We start from the raw sequence: 20,117 nt of genomic DNA, 5'->3' as shown, positions 1-20,117 counted from the left end.
CCATCCAATCTGTCATAACTACTCAACTCTGCATGTAGTGCAAAAGCAGGCTGAGACAAAAATAAATGAGTGTGGCTGTGTTTCAACAAAACTTTATGTCTAAGAACAGGCAGTGGCCACGTCTGGCCCAGTGGTCAGAGTTTGCTGATACTTCTTTAAATCTTCACACGGCACTGAAACTCCCCAGGCAACACAAGCAGCCCCATCCATCCCTGCCTGTTGAGTCTGCTCCTGCCTTGCTTAAAGATCCTTGGTAGGTACCCCGCAAGAGGACGGCAATTTTTCTCATGTGCCACCCCTACATTTCTTCATTGCTTTCAGACCTACAAGCAGTGAAGCATATTCTTGTATGCCCCAGAGGACCAAGTACAAAGTCTGACTCAGGAAGAGCTGTCTACATGCCAGAATCTCAGGCGGACATAACAAACTGTTAGGTCATTCAGCTTCTTCATCCTCTGCCTGCTTTGGGTTGACAATAAAAGTCAAGAAGTTTAGGTCAAATTCTGCCCCTAATGCTGTGTAATATTGATCAAGTCACTCTACTTCTCTCTTCCTCTGTATCCCCACCTGTGTGTGTGGGGCAGGGGGTGGGGGGAGAGGAGAGATTTCTCCTAACACTCTCATTGTTACTGAGTTGATAAGAATAAGACAATACATTTCTTACCCATCTGGTTTGCTCTCTACCAGACAATTCCAAAGCTGCCTTCTCCTTGAACAGCTTTAAAAAACTGTTTTCTTTCTTTTTTAAAAGCACTACACAAACGCAAGGTATTGTTACAATTTTCTCTTTTTAAGTAATTCTAGAAAGCCCAGCCCCAGGATTTCACAATCTGTCACTGTCCCTTGGTGCTTCTGCCTGTTGCCAGGGAAAGAGATTATCCTAGCTTGGGGAAGGTCAGCCAGCCCCAGCACGATCGCTAACGCGGCTTAGCTTGCCATCCCTAACCACAGATTCACAGTCAGGGATACAGAGACTGGACCAAACCACTCCAAGGCCAAGCAGACTGGCCAGTGAGAGGAGAAACAACACTCAGCACCACTCAAGCGCCTCACAGGCCACTCTAATCACCACCCACGCCTGCGGGAGGGCGCAGCTCTCCGGTCTGCAGGGCAGACAGGCTGCAGTCTGTCAGAATCCTGAAAGAGGGAAGGTCTTCGAGAACAGAGATCTCATCTGCATGGCCCTGGGGGCCCTGCTTTGAACACAGCAGAGATGAAAGGGTAGATCTCCCAGACTACTAGGCGAGCTGGTACACACGCAGCACAGACAGAAAAATATTTATCACAGTCATCTATAAATGTATGCAAGAGCCTGAGACCCTGAGAGATGTACCTCATTCCATGCTAACCTCTTAAATGAATATCTGGATTTATTAAGAATGACTTTATTAATTTGCTATTATTAAGAATGATTCCCATTTTACAGAATGGTGAATAATTTGAAAAGGAATTTCACATCATTGTCCAGATCCTCATAACAAATCGTGAAGGGTAGGAGAGCAGTTACCCTTGCTGGGACTGCAGTTCAGAGAGGTGACGTGTGACTTGTCGGATATCACACAGCTGGAAAGTGGTAGAGCTGGTGTAGACCCTCCAGGTATTCTGAACCCAAGTTTAGCGCTCTTCCCTCAGTCCTCTGTGTTGAGTGGAAAGACTGTTTTCTCATCAAGTGGGATGCCTTAGTGAGGAAGTACAAGGAGGAAAAGAAAGAGATTAGCTAACTGATGCCTAGAGCCGGCTGAATCGGCTCTGCCTACCAACAGAGAGCCAGCTGATAGGGCCAGATTGGGCCCCAGTCCCGAATCCCCTCTTCTTGACTCACATATTGCCCCTGGCTTATAAAAAAAAAACAGGTCAGAGTGCAAGCACTGTGTATTCTTTACAAAAGGAATCATCACAGAGAGCTTTGAATAGTCATCTCCCCAAGGGCATCTAAGATCCGGTTCAAATTACACAAATGGTATGTAAACACAATTTAGGGAGAGATCAGTATATTGTATAAGGTTCATATACATAGGCAGTTACATATGCAGATAGACATTGGGGTAATTTGAGACAGGGGATGGGACAAAATAACCTCTGAAGCGTATAGGGGTGATGGTCTCTGACTCTTTCTCTCCCACTCGATAAAGAGGTTGTGGACTCACTCTGTGTGTGTGTGTATGTGGTGTGTACTCGTGGAAGAAGATATACACAGTGGGGGAAAGCCTGGTTTTAACAGCAAGGCTGAAGTTCAATGATGCTGCTTTCCAAGAAGGTTGCCTTTGACTTTTCTAATGAAAAATTAATAGGCACTTACTTGCTGCTGCCTTTAATTACATTTGCTAAAGACAAGTGTCTGCCAACCGGCATGGCTCTGGCTGTCTTCTGTGCTGGATCTGCTCTCAGCGAAGCTCATTGGTTTGGGAGGAGAAAGGGTGCCATTTTGCCTGAGCAGTTGAAGAGGCAGAAACATCATGGGATGGAAATTGTATCACATTTTCTGCTAATGGATCCCCACCCATAAGCATTCGCCTGACAGAGAAGCTGAATCAAACATGCCTTGGTAGAACATGGACCAGGATTCTAAAACTGTGGGTTGAGGACCCCAAAGGACCAAGGAGATTTTGAGAGAGGGCCACTAAGCCTTGTCTTAGGCATATAAAATGCTCCCGTGCAAATACAGAACTACTTTTCTACCATATATAAATACTACTGGGCTTAGTAAAGTATTAATTCATTTACTAAATGCAAATCTAAATTAATAATAGCTATTTATAATAGCTTTTTACCATTACGTATTTTCTTAACTAAAAGTACATATATACCATGTTGAGGTCCTCGCAAGTTTTTTAACTTAAAAATGAGCCTTCGGGGAATTCCCTGGCAATCCAGTGGTTAGGACTCCATGCTCTCCCAGCTGAGGGCCCGGGTTCAATCCCTGGTCAGGGAACTAAAATCCCACAAGCCATGTGGTGAGGCCAGGAGAAAAAAAAAAGAGCCTTCATACAGGAAAAGACTAGGAACTTAAAACTAGGGTGTTCCTTCTATAACTAAGCAGGATTACTGAAGGAATGATCTTTTTGGATCCCACTTTTTCCCCATTTTTAAACAGCTTTATTAAGATATAATTTGCATTCCATAAAGTTCATCCATTTAAAGTATGAAATTCAATTTTTTTTAGTATATTTAGAGTTGTGGAACCATCACCACAATCTTAGAACAGCTTTCACCATCCCATTGTACTCATTAGCAATTAATCCCCATCTCCTACACCCATTTCCCCTAAGCTCTAGGCACTCAATGATCTCTTTTCTGTTTCTATAGATTTGCCTCTTTTGGACATTTCATATAATACGTGGATCATACAATACGTGGTCTTTTGTGACTAGAGGAATGTTTTGAATCCTCAAAACTCCATCCAGTTGTTGTATATCCAACTCCCACACACACTTCTGTCCCCTTCTCACATCTCCCAGAAGCCTCTTGCTCCCCCAGCCTATAAGAATACTTTCTCCTATTAGTTCTCAGCCGTCTGTTTGTTCAAGAAGCACTTGGCATACGCTGCAAAGCCCAGCTCTGCTGGCACTGTGCTGTTCTCCAGCTCTTTCTGTGATTTCCTCACCTCTGACTTCTTGGGGATGGCATCTTGCTGGCATACTTCTTGGGCTCCCCCCACTCGACTATGTCCAGTATAGTTTTCTGCTTGAAATGGGTAATCAGTTTATGTGTGTGGAAAGAATAAGTGACTCATGGGGATGTTCCCATACTTCTAGGAAAAAAGGATTCAGGAGAAAGTGCAAGAAAGCAAAGTCAAGAACAGGAACACAGATAAAGCGTGGAATGTGGGCATTACAATCCAAAGGGTTGGCAGCTGTGGATCAGGAGTGATCTAGTATTGTGACTAGAGGGCATTAAAAGGCCCTGGGCCGCAAAGGCTCTCCCCGTACTTCCAGCAGCAACTGAAAGAATATATTAGTCACTCCAGCTGAAGGCATTAACTGCCTCCATTACAATGCAAATGTCAACACCTGGGAGAGTGGCAGATGGCGCTATTATCAGCCATTTCCACCTCAGCTACAATCTGAGCTCTTTGAATATTTCCTCTTCCCTGAGGCCCAGAGGTCTGGAGGTGAGTGTAGAGTCTGGAAAAATCTAGGGCCCAGTTCCCTGTGGCCAACTGCACACTTTTATCATCCTTGATTTCTAAGCCAAGGAAGACAGAGGTCAAGAGTAAGATGGCTGATGTTCTTGGTTCCTCCTCAGAGCTCCTGGTGGGGGACGGGCTAGGGTGGAGGACGGCTCCCAGGGACCTCAGCTATCTGTGCCCAATGGCTAAGACACTGGGGCCCAAGCCTCCACGGATGACCTACCCTCAAGACACACAATGTTCCATCCTGTTAGCTACTCTCTGACTTGGGGAGAGTAAGTTAGTTCTTCAAAGGAAAGGTAAGTCATCTAGTCTGAGGTGTCGGGCTTGCTCTCAAAATGCAAATATCCAGGGGAGGTTGACACACCTTTGGGGAATTAGATGATCTTTAAGATTCTTTCACCCTTAAGAGAACCTAGGGTTCTTAGAGTTCTTTAATTCCTTGTGAAGAACTCATTACTAGGCAGTAGGCAAAGTTCATTTTTAACCTCCAATTCCTAACTGGCTGTCATTTCTGCCCTCCTCCTTCCTGCTCCCAGGCACCTGTGCCCTTTTCTGGTTCCATTTGCTTTGGGAACTGCTTAGTGGTCCCAACTGTTCTTTCCTTCCTTTCCCTAACTCACTCCTACTCCTAAAGAGCAAGCATCCAAACACTTATATATGGAATCTAAAAAAAAAAAAAAAAAAAAGTCATGAAGAACCTAGGGGCAGGATGGGAATAAAGACGCAGATGTAGAGAATGGACTTGAGGACACGGGGAGGGGGAAGGGTAAGCTGGGACAAAGTGAGAGAGTGGCATGTATATATATACACTACCAAATGTAAAACGGATAGCTAGTGGGAAGCAGCTGCATAGTACAGGGAGATCAGCTCGGTGCTTTGTGACCACCTAGAGGGGTAGGATAGGAAGGGTGGGAGGGAGGGAGATGCAAGAGGGAAGAGATATGGGGATATATGTATATGTATAGCTGATTCACTTTGTTATAAAGCAGAAACTAACACACCATTGTAAAGCAGTTATACTCCCATAAAGATATTTAAAAAAACAACAAAACAAAACAAAACAAAAAAGAGCAAGCATCCATCCTCTCAGTGAGAGAAACTTGTTTTGGCCTTAGAGGGGGAAGCCTGCTGATTAAACTCATCCACACTAACTTAATAACGACTGGCAGTCCTGGCAAAAGTCCCTCAATCTCCCAGTGGTATCTGCATTCATTTTTTCAACCACTTTCTTGAAATGTAATTTATATACCATAAAGTTCACCCCATTGGATTAAAGTGCAATTCAATGGTTTTTAGTATATTTCTTGAGTTGTGCAATGATCACCATAATCTAATTTTAGAACATTTTCATGACCCTCCCAAAGAGGGAGGGTCATGAAATTTTGTACCCATTAGCCATCACTTCCCATTCCTCCTCTTCTCCAGGCCTAAGCAAACACTAATCTACTTTCTGTCTCTAGATTTTCTGCATTCATTTTTAGGGAATAATTGTCATCCCAAAGCATGACTATCTAATGGTGGGATTTTCAGCATTGTGGGGAAAGTATTTTTAGGTACAAGAGTATGACTGAGACCCACTTGTACAAATATTTCTAAACATTCTAAAATATTAATATTCTAGTTTCCAAAATGGAACTATTCTTCCAAAAAGAAGTCTGGGGGAAATGAAGAATGAAGTCCTGAAGGGTAACTAAGGTACAAGGGGAAGATGGCTGGAGCGGGGTGGTCTGCAGATCTCCCAAAGGGCCTGCTATGTCCCCAGGTGTATAGGCACCTCCCCTCTGCAAGCCAAGTACTCATTTCAGAGAGAGGCCCGAGGTGGTCAGCCCCTATCAGATGACAACAGCCAGATGCACGTCCTGGAGCAGCTCTTCAAAACCTCTGCCTTTTGTTCCTGTGACCCCCACCTTTCTTGGTTTTCATCTGACCTTTCGGACTCCTCCTCTACACGGTGGTTGACCCCTGGGTTTCCTCGTCAGCCCTTCACAGGTGTCCTCCAGCCAATGGCATCATTCCCATCACCATGTCACTTCTGGGCTCCATCAATCAATACATCTGCTCTGCCATAGCTTCCTGACTGGTCCCCTCCGCTCTTGGATCTTGCTTTTCCAATCTCATTACAACATTGCCAGAGTATGCCTCCCAAAACATAATGGCCCTTGACACCCCTGTCCCCCAATTCATGGACTCTTGTCTTTAAACTGAAGCCCACCCTCCTCCACATAGCGTTAAAGAGCCCAACCCACCTTTCCACCTTCACCCATGGTTGCCAGTCAGTCCCCTCACTCCACCCCAACCTTCAGACTCAATTCCCATCACTAATCCCCAGATGTACCATTTCTTTATCCAACAAACAGCTAAGGGGTACCTCCTATGTGCCAGGTATGGGGCACAAGAATGAGTAAGATACCAATTCTGCCCTCAAGGAGTTCAGCAGACTGTGGAGACAGTTCTGAAAACAAGTCAAGATAATACAATGTGACAAGTGCTATAACAGAGATAAAAGCAAGGTGTGCTGGGAGCTGAGGAAGGAGTGCCTAGCAGCCTGGGGTGGTGGGGGAGGAAAAGGCATTAGAGAGGCATCACAGAGGTGCTAAAGATTTGGTTTGTGCTGGGGGTGCATGTGAAAAGGGTGATCTCTGCAGAGATTTAAAGAGGCGTTTAGGGTGGCTGGATGATGCGCGGAAGTGGTGGATAGTGAAAGCTAGCAGGTAGGAAGAGGCAGTTTTGGGGACAGTTTTCAGTCGGGTTGTGACAGGCATGATCAGATGGGGACAAAGTGGAGGACAGATTGGAGGGCAAGGAGGGAGAGTTGGTAATTGTCTAGGCAATGAGGAGGGAGGATCTGGGTGAAGGTAGTAGCCGGAGAATGTGGAAGAAGAGACAGAAGTGAAAAGACAAGGGCACGGTGGCAGGATTCTGGGAACTGGGATAGGAGGGCTCGCCACTCTAAGATCTGGGAGTTTGGGGGATGGTAATTCCACCAGTGGCGAGAAAACAGAGGGAGGAGCAAGCTTCTTGGGGGATGACCTTAGTTTTAGACAAACTGAATCTGGGGTGCTGGTGGATACCAAGGAACATCCATGGGGAGTTCTCCAGTAGACGGGGGTAAGCTTGGAACTGGGAAGGGAGGCAGGGGCTGAAGACTCAGATTTCAGAAATACCTTAGCGAAAAAATGTTTATTCTTTGGCCCAGCAATTCTACTTGTAGGAATTTCTCCTAAGGATACAATTAAAGATGTGTGTGAAGATTTATCTACAAAAATGCTCATTGTTTATAACAGTAAAACAGTGGAAACTTTACAAACTGCTACGACAGTGAAAAATGTCCAACAGTAGGGGACTGGTTAAATAAATTATGCTATATTCATGTAATGGAATTCTGTTCAGACAATAAAATGGATATTGTAGATGGATGCTTATTGGCATAAAAAAAATCCACAATATTTTGCTAAGTAGAAAAAAGCAGATTCTAAAACTCTGTAAAGTCCCATTTTTTGTTAAGAAAAGAATTAAGATGTTAATGGTTCTTTCTAGGTGTTGTAATTATGAATGTGTTTTGTCTTTCTCTTTTCTAGTTTTTACACACTTAATCATACATAGCTTTTACTATAAGATGATGGTTACTTAAAATTTTTGAATAAAATGGAAAGGAATGACCTAGGGAGAGCTCAGGGAATGAGAAGGGAATCAAGGATGGAACCCAATCACCTTGAAGGCCATCTGGCTTCTGTCCATGCAGTGTTCCTCTCATATCGTATTTGCTACATGGCTGTGTGGTAGAGTACAAGGAGCTGACTGAACTTAGGTTCCATTCTACTACAAACTCTGGACCCTGGGCAAACTTTGATTCTCTAAGTCTTGGTTTTCTCACCTTTATAGTGGGGAGAATAACATCTTCCTCAAAACGGTTATGCGACAATAAGATGCACAGACATATTGTTGTTGCTTAATAAATATTAGTCCATCCTCCTTTTCTTCCGACTCCTCCTTCTTTGCTGGCCCCAGATTCAACCTCTAGAGTCTTTTTGGCCCTTACAGTGGGAATTAATGCCTCCTCTCTCCAAACTCCCAAAACGCTCTCTTTGGACCTCTATTGAACACTGACTGAACTGCGCTCTGAACTGGAATTAGTGGCTTAGCTCCTCTCCCTCCCTGACTGTAACCAGAGTTGAGTCACCTCTCTATCCCTAAGGCACCTAGCACAGTGCTTTGCACATAGGGGATGCTCTATGAATGTTTGCTGACTAAATTCATGGTGCTTTTTATGACTTCGCTAATCCTGGATTGATTACTCAAAGGCTGGAATACTCTAGGGTTAGTTTATTCAGATCTCTTGGAATGTTTCTCCTCCCAATTTGTAACTCTGGCAAGGTTTATCTTCCAATTTGCAAAGAGATGACCAACAGAGAAAGAAAGAGAAGCTCACCCAGACCTCTAGCCTCTTTGTCAGAAGCTCTGCAGAGAGAGCTGCAGGAAGAAGAGTAAAGTGAAGGTCGTTTCTCCCTCCCCGGAGTAGAGGTGACACGTCCCCACCCATCCCAGTGTTTAGACAGCCGGAGCTTCCAGCAGGACAGCTTAGGGGCAAGGGGAATTGGATAGGTACATCATTCCACAGGCCTAGGTCCTCTTTGACCCGAAGTAAAGTCCTCTCCACTCCTGCCTGTTTGTCGCTGGCGCTGTGCAGGAGTTATCTGGTCCTTCTCTGCCCTCTCCCCTGTCCTCCTCCAGCCGGGGCTCTCCACCCTGCTCTGGGGCGCATCCTTCCTCCGGCTAACACCTTGCTAGGTAGGGAGCCAGCCTGGCGCTGACGAAAGATCTTTCGGTTGCAAGTCAGGAGAGCTGTGTGGCCCATGGCAAGTTAATTAGGCTCTGAAGCCTTAGTTCCCGCATTTATAAACTGGGAATAATCACACGGGCCCTGTCCCCTGTCACAACCCAGGGTTATTGAGGGGAATCAAATGAGATTAAAAAAAAAAAGTATGAACGGGCAAAGAGCTCTTCACAAACGCCAGGTGTTCGTAATGCTGTCTGTGGGGTTCCCTCTGGGTAACTCTCCACCAAAGCGTTCCTGTCCGCCCCGCCCTAGCTGCATCGGCCTCACCCACTGCATCTCCATCTTTCGCGTCACTGTCTTCCTGCGCCTCAGAGATACTCAGTCTTTCCATCTCCACCGTCCATTTCCGGGTCTGGCTCTTGGGCCCCTCCGGCCCTCCAGGGACTCTGGTCTTCGTCTCCCTGCGGCAGTCGCTGCCTGGGCGCCCCCAGGCCGGTGCGCCCTCCTTTGGTACAGCCGCCCGGCCAGAGAATCGCCCAATAAGAGCGCCGGACTCAAATATGACAGCTCAGGAAGCGGCCAATCGAGCCAGGCCGGGGAAGGGGGGGCGCAGCGCGGGGGCTGAAGTTGGGTTGAATGGGGGATGGGGATTAAAGGGGGATACAAAAGAGGGGAGCTAGGACTAGGGGCGCAGGAACCCAAGCAAGGGGCGGGGGAGGACCGCACGGCAGCCAGGTCCGGCGAAGGGACCACGGGCTGGACGCGGCTCCAGGCGCCAGGGAGGGAGGGGGCGCGGCGAGAATTTTAGGTGAGGAAGGGGAGCTGGGGCCCCCACGGTACCGGGCGCCTCACGAGGCCGGGCCTGAGGATGCCAGCGGGGCGCCGAGGCGGGGGCCGCGGCCCGGCCGGGGGCGGAGGCGGCCGCGCGCCGCTGTGAGCCGAGGCCCGAGCGGCGCGGGGGGCGGGGAGGCGGCGGGAGGAGGGGATGCGGAGGGCGCTCCGGCGGCGGCGGCGGCGGCGGCGGCGGCGGCGGCGGCGGCGGCAAGCGGGCGAGAAGGGAGGAGCGGCGCGAGCGGCCGGAGCAGCGCAGGGCCCGAGGCGTGCATGGCGCGCCCTGAGCCCGGCTCCCGCGGGTCCCCCCGGAGCGCCCCCGGGGCGCAGCGGCTCTTGGGTCGGCCCCTCTCGGCCGGCTGCCTCTGAGCGCCGGCCCTCGATCTCTGGATGCTGTGCTCCCTGGGAGAAGCCCGCCTGCGTTAGGGCGGAACGGCGGCGGTGCTGCGCCGGATTCCGCCCTCAGCTTAGTCCTTCTGCGCCCGGCCGCGGCGGGCCCGCAGCCGGCGGCGAGGAGCCTGGAGCTTGCGGAGCCGGCGCGACAGCCCTCCTGGGCCAGCGAGTCCGGGCCAGCTCCTCTCCGTTTTGTGGGAAGGGGGAGGCGAGAGGGGAAGGGCCGCGCTGCAGGAGCCGGTCCTCGCCCCCGCCCCCCTGCGCGGACACGCTGAAGGCTGGGCTCGGCTTTCGCGGGGGCCAAGCTCCCACTCTCGCCGCGGGAGGTGGGGGATGCGGGCGACGGCCCCCTTGGGCTCCAGGACCCTCCCCCCAGGGCTCCGGAGCTGTTGCTCCGCCCGCCGCCCCCTCCCCCGTCCTCTCCACCCCCCCATCCCACCTCCCCACCCCTCGTAAGAAAATAATGCTGGCTGGCGCCCGCACCTCCCAGTCGCTCCCAGTCCGCCGCGAGGAAAGGGCGCCCGCTTGGTCTCCACGCCGGGACCCCTACCGAGCCGCCCTAGCTGCCGCCTCGCCGCGTGTGCCGCTGGGCTCCGCTTAGGCAGAATCTGCGAGCGCCGCGCCCGGGCATTGCCAGCTCCGGGGAGGCGCCGCCCGCAAGGACACCTCTCCGTCCCGCCTCGTCCGCAACTCCGGTCCTTGTCGAGCTCGACGCGAGCCAGGAGTCCGGACGTCCCTCTGCGCGCGGCTCAGCAGCTCGAGTAGTCCCCGCTGCCCCAGCTCGGAGCCAACTCCATCTCGGACCTGGGACTCCTGACGCGGATTCTCAGCCACTTCTCACCTCGGGGCTGTGCCTGCCTCCCGCTTGCTCTCCCGCTGCCCTCCTTCTCCGCTCAGGACGGGGGTGCCAAGATGCCCCGCTACTGCCCAGGGCCCCGGGCCGCCCCCGACGTGTGACCCCAGCCTGGTCCCCCTGCTCGGCCGTCCGCCCTCCCCTTGGAGAACCCCGGCCCGGCCCCCGGGGGAGGAGGAAGAAGACGACGAGGCCGAGGGGGGGATGTCCAGCTCCAAAAGCGTGAGCCCCCCGGGCTACGCGGCGCAGACAGCGGCGGCGCCGGCGTCCCGGGGAGGCCCGGAACACCGCTCGGCGTGGGGCGAGGCCGACTCCCGCGCCAATGGCTACCCCCACGCCCCTGGGGGTTCGGCCCGCGGCTCCACCAAGAAACCCGGGGGGACGGTGACCCCGCAGCAGCAGCAGCAGCGCCTGGCCAGCCGCTGGCGCAGCGACGACGACGACGATCCTCCGCTGAGTGGCGATGACCCCCTGGCTGGGGGCTTCGGCTTCAGCTTCCGTTCCAAGTCGGCCTGGCAGGAGCGCGGCGGCGACGACTGCGGTCGCGGCAGCCGGCGGCAGCGGCGGGGCGCGGCCGGCGGGGGCAGCACCCGGGCGCCCCCTGCGGGCGGCGGCGGCGGCTCGGCGGCGGCAGCCGCCGCAGCTGGCGGGACGGAGGTGCGCCCCCGTTCTGTGGAGCTGGGTCTGGAGGAGCGGCGGGGCAAGGGCCGCGCGGCCGACGAGCTGGAGGCCGGCGCCGTCGAGGAAGACGAGGGTTCCGGAGATGGCGGCAGCTTGGCAGGCTCGGGCGCGGGGCCTGGCGCGGTGCTGTCGCTGGGCGCCTGCTGCCTGGCACTGCTGCAGATATTCCGCTCGAAGAAGTTCCCGTCGGACAAGCTGGAGCGGCTGTACCAGCGCTACTTCTTCCGTCTGAACCAGAGCAGCCTCACGATGCTCATGGCTGTGCTGGTGCTCGTGTGCCTCGTCATGTTGGCCTTCCACGCGGCACGGCCCCCGCTGCAGCTGCCCTACCTGGCCGTGCTGGCGGCTGCCGTGGGTGTGATCCTCGTTATGGCCGTGCTCTGCAACCGCGCCGCCTTCCACCAGGACCACATGGGCCTGGCCTGCTACGCGCTCATCGCCGTGGTGCTGGCTGTCCAGGTGGTGGGCCTGCTGCTGCCCCAGCCGCGCAGCGCCTCCGAGGGCATCTGGTGGACTGTGTTCTTCATCTATACCATCTACACGCTGCTGCCCGTGCGCATGCGGGCCGCGGTACTCAGCGGGGTGCTCCTGTCTGCCCTCCACCTGGCCATCGCCCTGCGCACCAACGCCCAGGACCAGTTCCTGCTCAAGCAGGTAGGGGCCCACCTGGGCATAGGAACTGGATAGTGGGGTGCGCAGGCCTAGGCCTGACTCCAAAGAAAGGCAACCCACTTTCACCCTTTAAAGTGGTGAAAAGAGCCAGAGAGACATGGCTGTGTCAGCTGTGTGGTGTCTTCTAGCCCCCGAACCACCTCTGAGCCCCATCATCTTCCTCTACAAAAAGAGTGCTCTTGTATGTAATGTTCCCGCTGGTAGAAGACACACCAAACCTTAGCCATTATTGTAGGGATGCTAATGAGGAAGGAGAGTTGGAGGAGAAAATGCTATGGAGAGGTCCCCTTCTCTTCCTGTGCTTCTGTCTCTGTATATAAAAGGCCCCTGACAAAAGTGGCTGGCCCCTGTAGCAGCCTCCCCGCTTCTGAGAGCCACTGATGGTTTGTTAACCGAATGTCCTGGATGGAGGGTTGGGGAGGGGAGACCCTGGGCGCCCCTTGCCCAGTCTTAGGGAGGGGAAATGATATAACCCTGCCAGTTGTCTGGGACTGGGGGTTCGGGAGCTGGAGATATTTCTGAACTTGAGGGAGGACTGACGAGTTTGTTTCATTTGTGAAAGTGCCCCAAGCCAAAAAGCTGCCTTCAGCAAAGGTGGGAAGGAACCTTTGTGTGTGGTGATGGTCCCCCTCCTGGCCTGAGCAGAAAGCTAGTGTTGGAAGTCGTGACCCCTTCATGTGGGTGTTCCTGGTTATTGCTTATGGTAGGGGCTTTTAACCCTCCTGGGACGGGTTAGGCGAGCCTTGAACGGTGGGCTTAGGAGGAAATAAAACTTCTGCTTGGTTAACTGGTGACTCCCCTGAAGACTTGTGGGGGAGAGGTGTACTTGCCATGGCGACCTTGGGTGAGACCAGCTCCTCTGACATGCACACCTTCTCCCCTTAGTGGTCCCCTTGTCTGTGGCTCCATGGGCCTCATCCATTGGCCCCTGCTGAGCCTACTTGGTTGCGGTGCAACCTACTTGGCTGTGAGAGTCAAGTGGGCCTTTGCTGCACGCTAGTCTCCTGACTGTGGACCCTAGTGCGTCCCCCCACGTCTCTCCAGGCATCTGCATCCTCTAACAGAACTTCTTAACTCTATTCCATTGTCATTGCCTTCCTCCTCCCCACTTCTAGTGCCTTTTCTCAGACTTCAATCTTGTTGAGTACTGCGTCTTTCTTGAGGGGTTCTCCTGTGCCCCCTGGCTTCCTGGGTATCATACTCTCCCACAGGGAATACTGTGGGCTTCATGGCGCTGGGCTCTTGCTGTACCTCCAAGGTGCTCTGTGACTGGGAGGGAGGGAGCCTACAACTTCTCTGGGCCCCGGGTTCCTTGCCTAGTAAATGAGAGGCTTATGCATGCCCCTTCCAGTTCCAGCCCCTGCCCCTCTGTGCCAAGCCTCACCTTCTGCAAGGAGCCCCTCCTTCCATTCCAGCCATACTGGCCTCTCCCTCTTTTGCATGGCCAACAATGGAGTCAGAGCCACAGAGTGGGACACTTACTTATTCCCCAGTGCCCATTGGTTTTACTCCCCATCCAATGTAAGCTCCTTGGATCCAGGAATCCTGAGGTGTATGTGTTTTTCCTTCTCTACTCTCTCTCCCTTGTCTAGCACAGTGTAGGGTACTTAGTAGGGATTTAATAACTGCTTAACAATTTGATTGTGTTCCAGTAGGTGAAGTAGTTGGGGTTGTTGATGCTAACTTAAAGTTTTTCTGATCTGGGATCAGAAGGAAATAAAATCTATAGAGATCAGCTTTGAACTTAAGAGAACAACCTATTGAGAGCTGGTTAAAAAAAAGTTAACTACTATTGTTAGTGCTTATAAAGGCTCCAAATGTTTTGACCTGGGGACCCAAGCTCTCACATGAGTATTATACCTTTGGGGGTTGTTCCTGGCTTGAATGGGAGGCAGGTTGCTTGGGTGGATATAGCTTTTCTACAGAAAGAAAGGCATGACATCCACATGGAGCAGCAGAGATTTCCAGGATCATTCAGAGTATTTACTGAACCAGACTTGGGGCTCAGGGTCAGATTACAGCCCTAGGAAATCCTAGATGTGTGATTTTAGGAGACTGGAGTCAGATCCCAGGACAGGAGTGCTGGACTAGGGAGCTCCGTCTCCATCTTAGCATGAAGATGCCATTGCAGCAACAAGAGTTGGCTGACTGACTTCCCCATCTAGTTCCTCAGGCCGGTCCCTCTCCCTTCTCTCCCTACCTCCATCACCTCCCACCCCATGCTTCTTTTACCCATTGTGGTCTTCAGACCTTCCCTTGTCTGTAGGCTTTCGGGTGGGTTTGCACTTAACTTCTCATGACCTACTCTGCTGAGTATAGCAGATCTTGTTAGGAATGGTCCACGATAACAGAATGCAAGCATTCTTTCTATTTGACTTCAGAGAAAACTGTATCTTTTTTGGTTTGTATTTGATTTGCCTTTCTGCTTATGTCTGATATAAACTTTGTATTTCTTGAGCAAACCCTATTGGATGGTGGGAAATATTAGTGGGACAGTCAAGCATTATCCTCTGCCTCAGGTTACCCCAGAGCAGCAGGTGTTAGAAGATGGCTTGTGTTAGATGCCTTGTTCTTTTCTTTGGTGAAGATACACATCCAGGGAGATGGGGCAGCAGTATGCAGTCTCTAATGCGGGAGCTTTGGGAATTTCCCTCCATGGGGCCTTGGACACAGAGTGGGCCCTCAGGAAACTGTGTTGGCATTTTCCACTTCTCCTGAGAGGCTGGCCCCCTTGCTCCTGCAGCCTAGATCTTCAACATCAGTATCTGATCTGGATTTTTTTTTCCCTGGCCCCTCTCCTCTTTGGGGCTCTTCCCTTTGCTCCAATTAGGAGGAGAAACATCTAGTATCTCATCTGGTGCCTCCTGAGAGAGCGGAGAGGCAAGGTGGGGAAGCCCTTTTGGGGGATGATGTTTCTTCCTTTTGCTACATCTCCTGATCTAGCTCTTCCCCTGGTATTCATTCCCCTCCCCCTGCTCTTTTTCTGTCCCTTCCTTTCTCTTGCCTCCCCCTCCAGTCCCCTGTTGTTCTCTGCCTACCTCTCCTCTCCTCTGCCTGCCTGCTTTTCTGCTTCCCCATCTCTCACTTCCCATTTGCAGCCTCTCAGCCTCGCCTTCTGTGCTCACCTCACTGTCGTCTCCTTGGTGGGGTACAGTAGGAGCGTCACGGGTTGTTTTTTTCTCCTTCTTTGCCTGTTAGAAGTCCCTCTGCTACACCCATACCATAAATAACACTCAAGCATCTGCCAAACACATTCCTCACTTGTGTTAATAGGCTGCAATGATGCTGGAGCCTGTTGCCATGGCAACCTCATTTTTGTTTGACTGTATCCCACTCTGCTACATAAAGCCTCTGCATGCACTCACACACAAACAAGTACACTCACACAACTATTACACATGCTTAACTATTAGAGACTATTTTGGAGAAAACATCTTTGGGCCCCATGGGGGCGGGCAGTCATTTGGCCAAGGAGATGAACGTCTCTGCTTGTCCAGTGTTACTCTAGGAGGTGATAATGGATGCAGGAGCTCTTTGAAAAGTAGAGAGTCCTGTTCAAATGTGGGGTATTATTATTCTGCAGCCACATTAAACCCACCTGACATGGTTTCTGAAAAGAAGATTCTGATCCTGTGTGGGTCCCCGTGAGCTTGGGAGTGCTGTCAGAGGTTGCCTTTGCGGTGTGGGCTGACCCATCCCTACCCAGCCATCATCAGCTCCTTCCTCTCTTCCCCCTAACCCTTTTGGAGAAACTCAGTGATTTCCTGCATTTCTGCCTTTGTGCCTGTTTGAACACACAACTGTCACCAGTTGTTCCAGAGATCAGAAAGGCACAGGTGCTGTGTGGGTGATTTTCTGTGACCATGAGCACGTGAGTGTCTAAACTGAGGAGTCTGGGGCTGGATGGGGCTGGGGAAGCAGACCAAGAAGTGACTGCTGTGGCTGCTGAGGGGTGGGTGCCTGGGTCCATGTGTGGGAGTGTGTCTGTCACGTGGGCTGGCCCCAGTGTGTACGTGCATGCATGTGCATATAGATGTATGTGTGTGTGTGTGTGTGTGTGTGTGTATCTATCTGTCTGTCGTGTGGGCTGGCCTGGGTGGTGGAGGGGGGCCCAGGGAAGCCTTTGTGTTGACTTTGAAAGGAGATCATCACAGCTCTGTCCTGTTTATTCTCGGTTGGTGGCTGGCTTCCTATGGCTGTTTGCATTTCTGATTCTGGGCCTTGATTAACTTTCCGACCTTGACCTCTGGCTCCTCAGGGAAATACCCTGGATGCACACGCTCCCCCTTATCATAATGAGGCTGGGGGCTAGACTCGAGTGGTCAGCCCACTCCATGGAGTCCCACCCTTCCCTTTCAAAACCGCAAGCTGCCCACCCACTCAGCCATCCGGTGAGCCCCGTGGAGAGCTGGCCCCTCGCTCTGGAACTTGGTCCAGAGGCCTGTGCAGTGGGTTACTGTGTGCACTGCTCCAGCCACTGCCTCCCTGCCCATGGAGGGGTGGGAGGACGGGGTGGTGGTATGGAAGTCTTTCATCACGACGCCGGGAATCGTCTGCCGCCAGTTACTTCCCCCATCACCCCCATTTCTGGAAGAGAGAAATCTGGCCATAGTGAACCCCAGCAGCAACTGCAGGCTGGGGTGGGAGGCTGGCTCTGAGTTTGTAGCCGGGGAGGGTCTGCTTGTCTTGCCTCAACGCTAATTGTATTTGCCGATTATATTTGCTAATTGTTTTCAATTATGTTGCCTCCTTCTCTATGCAGCGGGAAGGGGGTGCTTGGAGGGGAGCAGAAGCCTCTGGGTTGGGGGTCGAGCAGAGCTTCTAGATGGAGGGTCATCTTGTGGATCTCAGGGGTGCCTCGATGCCTGTGGGGAGGACTTCAGGAATGGCAGAGACCCAGCTGAGGAGCAGAACGATCATCTGCTGTACTTGCGGCAATGTTGACTGTTAATAATTCAGTCTAAGTTTTGATCTGGAGCAAGAGCGTGAGGTCTGTGTGCTGTGCAACACGGAACAGTGTGCTCGTGTTTGTCTATAAAGAGGACACAGACGATGTATTAAACCCCAGCTCGGAAACCTGCCCAGCCTCACAGAAGAGTTTTAAATATCGGTGTAAAAGGCCTGGGCAGAAGCTCTCCTGTGCAGACAGGCCCTGGCCGCGGGTCACTCTGTCAGAGGGTGCAGCTGGCAGCAGAAGCAGGGCTGTGGCCCTTGCTGGGCCTGGCCTTGTGTTCTCCAGAGAGGTGTGGATGGAGCGCCCACCTCGGTTCCAGCCAGGGGTGGGGTGAGTGTTGGGGGAGGGGACCGAGGTGGGCGCCTCTCTGCGACTGTACCAGTCTCTCGCTAGGTGACTTCCTGTCCATGGCTGCCCGCTTGGCACCTCCGTTAACTTTATTTATCTTGTGGTGGGTCCAGTTCGTGGTCGTTTACGTCCCAGGGGCATCGCCTGTGTTGGGAATGGAAACAGTTTGCCCCAGGGGCTCCAACGTGCTGGTGCCCATAAATCCTTTGGGTGCAGTTACATAAGTTACGCTTTAGCGTATCGTATCCTTCTTTCATCCATGCCTGTGAGGTGGGGGGAGCTCGCTAGTGGAGGGCAGGATCAGTGTTGTTGTTGTTTTTTTTTTTAAATAAATTTACGTATTTATTTTTGGCTGCGTTGGGTCTTCGTTGCTGTGCGTGGGCTTTCTCTAGTTGCGGCGAGCGGGAGCTACTCTTCGTTGCGGTGCGCGGGTTTCTCATTGCGGTGTCTTCTCTTGTTGCGGAGCGCGGGCTCTAGGCGTGCGGGCTTCAGTAGTTGTGCCTCGCGGGCTCTAGGGCGCAGGCTCAGTAGTTGTGGTGCTTGAGCTTAGTTGCTCCGCGGCATGTGGGATCTTCCCCGACCAGGGCTCGAACCTGTGTACCCTGCATTGGCAGGTGGATTCTTAACCACTGCAGCACTAGGCAAGTCCTAGTGTTGGTTTTCTCTCCCAAACACGAAACTCCATGAAGATGATTGGAAAGCCCTACTTCTGCCCACGCCCCCCCACATTTTCTCCAGGCAATGTCCAAACGCGGGGCAGGGGAGATCTCTCTTTATAACATTGTGAACCAAATCTGGGAGTTTCTAGTGAATGGGCCGTGAGCTTCATGTGGGCCTGCGTTTTGGTCTGGCTGTTAGAAAAGACCAGTGGGGTCTTGGTTAGGCTTATGGGCCTATCCGGTTAATAGGAAGATTGAGGCCAGATCTGAAATACTATGTTTGATTCTAGAGTTCAGAGGAGGGTACCAGATTGGTAAGGGGACTGGAAACCTTGACTTCTGAGAGAACACTTGAAAGGGTGGGAGATGTTTAGCTGGGAAGACAGCAGACTGTACAAAGGTAAGAAGGCAGAGACATGGGCAAAGTGTTATTTATTGCTGGGATCCCTGTTGTCACATGTTAGAAGAGGGACTAAATTTATTTTTGGTTACTCCCAAGGGCAGAGTTGGGGCAAATGGGTGGAAACAGTAGACAGATTTCAGCTCCAGGTAGAACATACCTTTCTAGCCTTTGGGGTTGCAGCCATCAAACCAGGTGCCTCCTGGGGTAGCCAGCTGTGTCAATGGAGGTGTTCAAGGGGAGACTGGACGGCTGACTGCCAAGCTTGTTACTGAGGAAATGGAAGGCTCTGCTTCCAAAGGTCTGGGGTGGGTCCCAGGAAGGGATCTATTTTTTCAACAGCGTGGATTTAGTTTTCCAAGCTCTCCAGCTGATATTGTTGATCAACTCTTAGGTTTGGGATCATTGGCTAAGATAGCCGCTCAGGTCACACCCAACCCTTGGATTCTGTGGTTTCGCATCTTACCACAGCATGAATGCCTGCTGCAATCTGTTGGGGTGTCCTATCGTCATGCCCAGCTCAGCCTCTGTTTAAAAGTCACAAAGTCACTGCAGACCTGCAAGCCCATTAGGAGATGTCCAGGTGGGGCTGACAAGTGGACTGATGTAGGATGCAGAGCTGGAAGGCGATTGGTAATGGTGACATAGGGTGGGAAGGATGGCCCAGACCTGGACGCATATTCTCCTCTCATCCTGCCTCCCAGCTGTCCCCATCCCCCCACTCTTGTTTGAGGCAAAGCAGTCTGTGGCTCAACACTGGTGGCGGTGGTGGTCAGCAGAAAGATGGACCTTAGTTTGACTCCTGGTTTATTCATTCATTTGGTAAGTGAATATGAAAAACACTGAGGATACCTCAGGTCCACAATGGATGGTACAGAACGTGGAAAGTGGGGAGATCAGGGGGTAGGCAAGAGGTCGGGAATTAGGAGATGGTTTGAAGGAGGAGTAGGCTGTAAGGAAGGGAAGAGGAGATTGGAGCTGTGAGTATGGGGAGGGGAAAAGCTTGGAAGTGGGGGCAGGGATGCTCTCTGGGAACAATGGGATATAGTCACAGAAAAGGGGGGTAAACAAACACCGGGGAGACAGTAATAGCTTTATTCTCTAGCCCAGCCTCATGTGTCAGCCTGGACACCACCCCCGCACCCCCCCCCCGCACCCCCCCCCCGCCCGACTCCCACGCACACTTCTTACTCTGAGAGGGTTATGAGCTGTTGCTTCTGGGCTTGAGGCATCCTGACTTTGCACTTGGGTGGTCTCCTCTCCCTTCCCGTTAGGGGCTCCCTAGGGGTTATCACACAGATCGCCACAGTCCCACTTGGCTCTTGGAAGGGGTCCTGAGGGACCTTGGTGCGCGACACGTAGTAGGTGCTCGGTGAGAGTTTGAATGAATGAATGAACGGGTGGTGGGGTGGGTGGA

At 52.0% G+C, this 20,117-nt stretch overlaps 1 protein-coding gene and 1 long non-coding RNA gene across 3 annotated transcripts in view; one reads left to right on the top strand and one right to left on the bottom strand.

The window, feature by feature from the left end:
* Positions 1 to 1,402: 1,402 nt before the first annotated feature.
* LOC133093961 (uncharacterized) lies at positions 1,403 to 9,406 on the bottom strand. The gene is made up of 3 exons (XR_009701340.1): positions 9,237 to 9,406; positions 2,300 to 2,429; positions 1,403 to 1,678 (listed from the first exon to the last, which is right to left on the bottom strand). It is a non-coding gene; the product is annotated as an uncharacterized LOC133093961 (long non-coding RNA).
* Positions 9,407 to 10,321: 915 nt separating this feature from the next.
* ADCY5 (adenylate cyclase 5) overlaps positions 10,322 to 20,117 on the top strand; it is a 153,660-nt gene continuing 143,864 nt past the window's right edge. For both annotated transcript variants that reach the window (XM_061194259.1, XM_061194260.1), the window contains exon 1: positions 10,322 to 12,321. In XM_061194259.1, coding sequence (XP_061050242.1) covers positions 11,191 to 12,321 — 1,131 coding nt within the window. In that variant the 5' untranslated portion in view covers positions 10,322 to 11,190. The remainder of the gene's footprint in view (positions 12,322 to 20,117) is intronic.

The sequence above is a fragment of the Eubalaena glacialis genome, chromosome 6 (assembly GCF_028564815.1).
Source record: "Eubalaena glacialis isolate mEubGla1 chromosome 6, mEubGla1.1.hap2.+ XY, whole genome shotgun sequence".
Lineage (NCBI taxonomy): Eukaryota > Metazoa > Chordata > Mammalia > Artiodactyla > Balaenidae > Eubalaena > Eubalaena glacialis.
This window is presented reverse-complemented; position numbering and strand designations above follow the sequence as displayed.